This window comes from Phoca vitulina, unplaced genomic scaffold (assembly GCF_004348235.1).
Source record: "Phoca vitulina isolate PV1807 unplaced genomic scaffold, GSC_HSeal_1.0 scaffold35, whole genome shotgun sequence".
NCBI lineage: Eukaryota > Metazoa > Chordata > Mammalia > Carnivora > Phocidae > Phoca > Phoca vitulina.
In genome coordinates, this window is record NW_022589738.1 from 7,285,096 (window position 1) to 7,293,642 (window position 8,547).

General features: G+C 40.7%; 1 protein-coding gene across 9 annotated transcripts in view; it reads right to left on the minus strand.

The window, feature by feature from the left end:
* DMD (dystrophin) overlaps window positions 1-6,921 on the minus strand; it is a 2,446,616-nt gene extending 2,439,695 nt beyond the window's left edge. For all 9 annotated transcript variants that reach the window (XM_032426633.1, XM_032426634.1, XM_032426635.1 and 6 more), the window contains exon 1: window positions 6,692-6,921. In XM_032426633.1, coding sequence (XP_032282524.1) covers window positions 6,692-6,773 — 82 coding nt within the window. In that variant the 5' untranslated portion in view covers window positions 6,774-6,921. The remainder of the gene's footprint in view (window positions 1-6,691) is intronic.
* Window positions 6,922-8,547: the final 1,626 nt, after the last annotated feature.

Sequence of the window (8,547 nt, forward strand, 5' to 3'; positions counted from 1 at the left end):
ATTTTCAGAGTGCCTAGAGGAGGGGTACAGACCACTTTTGTAGGCATAAATCATCGAGAACTGCCAATGACCTTTCACATACAATCATGAGAAAAACAGAAATCTTCTACAGTTGCACAATCTAGCAAAAACCAAAAGCCAAGTTGAAAACAAAAACAAAAAACACAGAAGCCTGGACCAGCAAGAGAGTGCCACGGGTGCTCCAAGCTGCTGGCTCCAGCCAGGCTACCAAGAAGCTCTTGAGCACCGTCAAAGTTCTACTGTGTTCGGAAGTCATCACATGACAGACCTGACTGGCTCAAGGTTTCACTGACCTTGGGCACCTCTGCCTTCTTGTCAGTCTACCTCATCAAACATAATAAAGGTGTTTTAGAGTATAAAAGAAAATACTCTAATACTAACACAGTAGGCTCCACATAGTGATTACATCAGTTCCTTTGGATTCACGCATCTGTGAGAAAAAGTTTTATATGGATGCATGTCAAATCAGCATTGGTGTTTTGCACCATTAAATGAAAAAAAAAAAAGAAAAAAAAAAGGAAAACAAGAAGTACAAGCGAGAGCTTTTCAAAACTTTTCAAAACAGGAATTCTTACTAGAATTCCTGGTAGAGACTCAGTACCCATGTCCACACCAGCCAAACAAAATATATCAGAGGCTCTGTAGGAGGGGCCCAGGCATTCACATTAAAAAAAAAAAAAATTCTAGGTAGTTATATAGCTCAGTATAGAGAATTACAGCCAGGAACTTCATGGTTACTGCTGTCTCCAAATTTCCTCATGCACGAATGATAATTCCCACTTGTGTTTTCTGAAGAGCCTGACTAATATTCTCTACCTTGGTAAGAAGAACATGTAATTATAGCTCTCCAGTGACTTCCCCACCAGGTCACACTACTACCTGTCTTTTTGCTCCTTAAAATTCAGCTTCCCTTTAATCTTTTGCAAACTCCTACCACAGATTTAATCCTTGTTACTATGTGCTTTGAGTAAGAACTTCTTTAAATATATTCACGTAGAACTATCTTATTTGAAATATATTCAAGCCACAATAATGTCTTTTTTCCATTTTCTACTCATTTTTGTGATGGTTTGACAAGATGATTCCTCAGGACAGGTGATGATAAAAGAACTCCCCTACCATAAATAATACAAATTCAGAACTGATAACTCATCTTTGGTACTTCAAATGATGTTACTAGAAGGGGCAGTAGTAACAGGGTAGTGTGGAGAAGGGACAGGTCAGATGGGGGCATTTTACAGCAAAAGATGCTTCCCAAGTGAACCAGTTTTTAGTTACTATAATGGCAGAACAGAGGTCCTAAAGGTGTTCTCAAGTGGTCATTCCAATCAGCTTTTATGGATTAAAATATAGCCGTATATCATTGCCATGTACATACTGTGCTTGTCTTTGGGCATATGCCCGCTGTTGTCAGGAAAATTATGCCCATTCTCAAAATAGCATGTCAGTTTCATGGGATAAGACAGGTCAGGTTTCAGTGGAGATCAAAATTGAAAGGATGACTTAATGTCCCTAAACTAGGGACAGAGTCAGGGCTATTAAATCTTTAAGTCCATGGGCCATGATGGGCTTCACCTGTTTTAAGGCAATGAGGAGTGAGAGCTCATGACCCAAGCCTAACTTAAATTTATGATCATATGAAAAGGAGACCTGAGGGTTTAAATGTCACTTTCTGTGTTACTATGACAAAAGCCCCAACTGTTCAGAAGTAAACAAAGTAAACCAATTCCCCTAACTGAATATCCTAACACCACTTCCCTCCCCTTCCCAAAATTCAGTAGAGGCTCTACAAGCCAAATATTCACCGTCTTAGCATGAGCTGCATCCAAGCATGGTCCTGTAATACAGTATTTGCCATGAGACCTAAGCAGCAGTCTGTTGGAGGGAGTCTGGAAGAGATCCCACTGGTAGTTCTTTTTCTTTCTTCTGGTCGTGCCTGAACAATAGCTGTCAATGAGTCATCAGAAAGAAAATGCCAAGGCCATCACAGAGACACCAGCTCCGGAATCATGGAGCTGCCAAGCCCAAACCAGAAGCAGCCAACCGCCAAGTATCTTGCCATATAAAACGTATTAATGGCTAGTTATGCGGCTACCTTCACGGGAATGCACATCTAACGGATGTACAACCTCAACATAATGGATTTTTTTCAAGTTATTTATCTTCTCATTAATATTTCCAGGGTTATACTAGTAAATAATTAATAGTTAGCTCTCCAAGAAGAAGAAATCCCTGAATAGTAGCATTTGCTCATTTCTGTGGCATAAATAATCCTAGCAGGGTAATTTCAAGAGACCAACATGAGGTCACTGAACTTGGAGATAGGAGGAGAGTCACCCGACTGCCTCTCCAGAGCCAGGGCAAACCAGCTCTAGTACATCACCGCACATTTCCCTTCTAACTACATTTTCACAAAACTATTAGAATTCATTAATGTTACTTTCAATTTCATTATAACTGAGAACACACTTTTGACACAGAGAAAGGTAGAACTCAGAATCACTAAATGTCAAGATAAATTGGCTAAATTTATTATACTGGAAGCAGCTATCAACTTTATGCAAAACTTAAAGTAGAAACTTCGAAGTTGTCCTCAGTCTCAAGCCAAATGCACTCATTAATTCAATATGAAAATTTCTAATTTTCCTCCTTGGTGGAAAGAATAGAATCTAATTCACTATCATACTGAGAAAATGTAATAGATTTGAAAACAACATTGGTATAATGTTAAGTAACTTGCATGAAAACATGTTCCAGCTCCCACAAAATTTCCACGGCTCTATCTGTAATTCAGAAGGAAAATCGAAGTTATCTCGTCTCCTAGTCCTTGGGTCTATTTTTGCAATAGGGAGGCTGTCATACCCAATTGCCTAAAACAGAATAAAACTTACAGTTTAGTACAACGTATTTTAGTAGCTGTTATCTATGGAAAGTACTCCCTACAATTTCCTTAGCAAGGTCTCCCTGGAGAAGAATCCTTGTACATTCTTGTAAAGCAAAGCAAAATCTTAACACTCCAGTTTTTTGTTTTTTTCTTTTTTAAAGCACCACAACAGGTCTTGTACAAACATGTTCCGTGAATTACCCCAATCCTTTAGGATGATATAAGCATATAATTTTCCTGGGATGAAAAGTACAGGCTTCATTACCACAGTGATTTCTTACTAAATGGCCTAACAAGAAAATATTCCCAGTTGAAATTGGTAGTTCTGAAAGAACGGTTATTCAACAGGTCTTCTCATTTCTTAGTAAAATCCCCAATAACTTGGTCTAATTTGATTCTTGGTTTATCCTGAGAATACCTAATCGTTTACAGCATAGCAATGTAAGAGCATGATTTAAGAGCATTAACTCAAACTGAAAACATAGGTTCAATTACATTGTATTCTTGTTTTTAATAGGGATAGTTAAAATACTAAAGAAATAAGTCAAGTGTGTTTTAAAATACTTGTTTAGCCTAACTTTAATGTATTATTCTGTACAGTAGTCTCCTTATAACCACTGGAGATAGACAAAATCAAATATATCAAAAGTTCTGATGGAACAATCTTCCATAATTGGAATTTGGAATGAAATACGGAATCTATCAAAGCAAATTGGGTCACTAGAATGATCTTGTAGCAGTCTCCAAGATCAGACCAAGAATAATCTTTTTTTATACCTTTTTTTAAAAAGCAAAAACTGCTTAACTAATTTACTGCTGAAGAAAATACCCGTACTTCAGGGTTCAAGAGGTTAAAAAATCTTTCATGAGAGAAATCCATAGGTACACTTTACTCAATTATTTATGTATTATTCTGTGCCAGTAAAACATCTAAAGATGCCAGGAGATGCCAAATGAATATAAACAACAAAAGAAGTCATTAAAGAAATCAAGGCTAGTTAAATTTACATCTGGTTTAAAAAGATTAACAGCATGGGGCTGTTTATGTTACATTGAGCTATTTCTAATTACAGGGAGGCATACCCAATCAGTAGGAGATCAAGTGCCCCTATTTGCGGTATCCTAACAGGAATAGACAGTTGTAAACATACCGTATCGAAATGCTTTAAATGCTGAGATTTTACCTTTAAGATATCTGAAACTTATCTGAAAGAATGAAAGCTCTGGTTTGTGTTACTCATTTTGTAACAAGAGAGTTTTCACCCAGGATATATGACTCTTCAGGTGTATACTCACGTTGTGAATACGGAGGTCATGTATGTAAACCATAATCACATCAAAGTATTGCCTTTATCGCCAAGTAAGCGAAGAATATACAGTTGTGATAGGAATAAATAATAAATGATATAGCGAAATTTCCACACTGTTGTGATTTCACATCACACGAACACAGACCACTGTATAAAATCAACCTGAAAGGTTTATTATAATCATGTTTGTGTCCTCAATCTTTAAGAGAAAGTTCTGCTTATTACAGTATAAGAAATAATCTCCAATAGTGCCACTAAAAATATAATTAAACATCTTATGTTAACTTTTTTTTTATATCCTTTGAGGCATTTTAATAACACACTCTAAAATTTCTCTTACCATTCAACTAGGTCTAGAAACTGACTCATGATAGAGAAATGGTGGGGGGTGGAAAGAGATATTGCCAGTGTAACAGGTTTTCAGTTTGCTTTGTTTGGCATCACAGTTAGCCCCACCACATTATGCTTTCCAATGCACAGCAATTGGCTACAAAAAGCATTTATTAATAGCAGCCACCCCTTATGCCTCAGAATTAAGAAAACAAAATCAAAACCTAAAAAAAAAAAAAACCTTACAAGACTAAGACCTTGGTTTTATAAAGGTACAGAAATTAAAATATTCGAAGTCAATTTTATTTTATATTTAATAAAAGCCCCCTAACCCCTTAAAGGGAAGGACCTATCAAAAAGATAAAGGCCAATTTTGAAAATTATATAACCTGTTGGACCTAGAACTCACCCCACCCAGACTTCTTACAGATCTAATAAAAGCTCAGTTTCACAAATGTAAAAAATAAAATCAATCATTGCATTTAAAAAAGTGTCTCTCTACCATAGTGGCTAATATAGAACCCAAAGTTATATAAAAGTAGATGGAATTTTCTTTAGAGATGGAGTTGAACAAGCCATTTTTAAAACACATGAACCTAGTTTTGAGAAAATAGATGTAGATCTTTTTCTGCCTCTCTCTTAGGCTGACAAGGGTAGAAGAAGCACAATGAAACATAGAGTTACTTTGGAGAATTAATCCTTAAATTAATACATTTTTTCCAAAATAGTACTCTTTAGCAGGTTTATAGTAAATATCCTTCTGCATATTTCAGATACTTACAGCAACAAGTTACTATGTAATAAAACATAAACAACAGTAACTTTAACACAATGTATGAAACTACCAAATCTATTTCTTCAAACTACTATTTTAGGGTAACTACTTACAGCCAATTCTGTCATTCTAGGTGCTGCATGATTAACGACATTGCACTTAAAGTTTACCATTTTTCCCTTTAAAATCTGAGAAGCCTTTTAGGTTATTAATTGGATGAGGAAAAGAAGGCAAGTAGAGTTTTAAAGTGGGAAAGAACTATTTGTCCCAGGCACTGTAAGAGGCACCATTCTTTTTTAAGTTATAGGCGTCCTTACCAATTTACACTACTTGGGAAGAGAAATCCTGCGCTACAATCTTCTAAACCCTTTGCTGGTCTGTAGCTCACGCAACTCCTGTGTTTCTTACTCATTTCTGTTTGCTACTGTGAGATTTCTTTTAACCTCACTTCAGCAATACACTTGGACGGTGACTTTATACTCCGTCCTCTTCAGCATCCAGCAAAGTATGTAAAGAAATCTGGAACGATCCTGTTATTTTGCTGCCCACAGTCTGGTGCATTTCCAAGGGCTAGAGCAGCAGATTCAAGCAGCTGAAACTTCATCCGCTGGGAGAGCTTAACAGCTGCTTCCATTTGCAGCTTTCCCCACCTATCCTGGTTTACAAGCGTTTGCATATGCAGGCCCAAACTACCAACCACCAGAAGATTCCTTACACATGAAATTTACACATGGGGGAGGAGGGGGGAAGCGCACTATGGAGGGCCCCGAAAAAACCTCAGACTTTCCGTTCCTGCTGCTTTACTGGTTTTCAACTCGTACAGTTAGGCTCCAGGCACGCAAGCCTTCCTGTCACCCCTCTGACATTCTCCCTTAGCACAAACACGAAGGGAGATGAAACTTCTCGGATTTCTTAAGTCTCCACTCGGCCACACCCTGACAAGGCATGCCCTCTTCACACCTCCTCTCCCTCCTCAAAGCCAGGACAGTATTTCCTTAAGTTGGTCTGTTCCTTCCTCTACATTTAAAATTCAAAACAAGTTACCCTTCATAATAAAACCGATATCCGGCGGCTTTCTTTCAAAAACAAACAAGAGACAAAAGTCCCTCACCAATAGCCACTCGACGCAAAAGGAAAACTTGACTTTCTGCCTTCCCGGAGAACAGCACCCCCTCCGCCCCCGCACGCGCCCTGCGTGGTCCCCCGCCCTCCCCACGCGCGCGGGGGCGCGGTGACAGTCCCCTACTGCTCCTCCGCTCAGCGCCACAACTTTCCGAAACCCTGTACTAACTTCCAGGGCACAGCCTGGGCGGAGAGCAGCGGGATCCGCCGGATACCCCCCCACCAAAAAGCAAGACAGCGAGCTCCTACCAGCGCGACTCTTGATGACGTCGGTGAATCCGTCCCCAGCGGCATCTTCCCGGGTCTGCTCCGGACCCCCCGGCTGAGCCATAGCCACCCGCCACTTGTCCCGGCTCCTCCACGCCCCAAACTTTGGGAGGCAGGTGGGTCCGCGCCGTCCGCCTGATGCTCTCCAAAGCAGGTAGCTTGCTGGAGATCCGGTGTGTCTGAACGAGGATTTCTCTCCTCCCCGGGGCCCACAGCCACGGAAATAGGGATGCGTGGGGAGGGGGGGTGGGGAGGGATGGCGAACTGGAAAACACAAACACCGACACCTGGGTTGGTTGAAAGGGATGCCGTCAAAATGTCCAGCCCATGCTTGGAGAGGAGGAAACAGGTGTTGTTCCCAGCGCCTGACTCTAAAATAGAGAGGGCGAGGCCTGCAAGGTGAAAGCCGAGGAGGGACCCGGTGGTCAATAAATCCACAAACAAGTTGGAGACTCGCTTTTCCACGCTGCGCAGAATCGATGCAAAAACAGGAGCAATTAGGGAGCCGCTTGCTAAAAGCAGCACGTGAGGTCATGAATGATTTAGCATTGCCACTTATAAGATGACTACACTGAGGAGAAGGGTCACTTACTTTTGCTAGCTGGGTCACTTACACGTGTGTACCCCACCGTTGTATCTTGACTTGAATGCACTGACCAGAAATGGGGAACAGGGCGCCTGGGTGGCTCAGTTGGTTAAGCGACTGCCTTCCCCTCTGGTCATGATCCCGGGGTCCTGGAATCAAGCCCCGCTTCGGGCTCCCTGCTCAGCGGAGAGCCTGCTTCTCCCTCTCCCTCTGCCTGCCGCTCTGCCTACTTGTGCTCTCTCTGTGTGTGTCAAATAAATAAAATCTTTAAAAAAAAAATGGGGAACAGAGGCCGAGCATGATCATATTCCTTAGGAGATTTCACCAAAACTTCCCACCCCTTCTTTGAGTGTGTATATTCACTCTGACCGCCTCCTCCATCCCTTCCTCCCACCACTGAGGCTAGAATTAGATTGGACTATAAACAGCTCATATGACTTTATTTTCTAAAAATGTCAGAAGTGACTTTCATTTGGTTAGTATCCTTACTCCCGCAGCCCACCCCACCCCTCCACAGGTATAATTCATCATGCACTTCTTCCTGCGGTAGCCAGGTCACCCTAAGTCCTGACCATTGCCTACCAAAGAAAAATGAACTTTACAAGCAGAACTTGGCAAGGGGCCTAGCAACAGCTAAGGATTTTCTTTTCTTGTTTTCTTCTGCATTTCCATTCAGAGTCGATCCTTACCCTCTTCCTAAAACACTGTTTCTCTACCATTGGTAGACAGTGAAATCATCTGAGGAGTTGGACAAAACTCTAATGCCTGGTTTCCACCCCTCCCCTCCCCTCCCCATGATGATTAATTGTTCTGGGCTCTCACCTGGACATCAGGATTGTAAAAAAAAAAGCTCCCAGGTGATTACAATGGACAATCAAGTTTGAAAAACCATTGATAAGAGGACTTATAAACAGTCAATTGGGTGCCTTCATCAAGACAATTTTACCAGTAACCCTTTTCCATCCCATTATAATGCCTTTGATTAAAAACATATGTTTGCTGTCCTATTTTCCATCGCCAGATTGGCCATTTGCATGGCAGTGGATAATTTGACAAAAATGTAGTAGTTAGGTTTAGTTCCAGAATTCCTTTAGATTAAAAATAGACTCAGGATGGAGTCTCCACTAGGTGACTCTCAGTTAGCTTCAGTCTGAGTAGTTATGCCTATTGAAAATCTGTCTTTGTTGTTGTTTACAGGCAGACCTCTTGGGTTTCCCGAGTGCCTATTCTTTTGAGACGTTTCAGTTCTCTA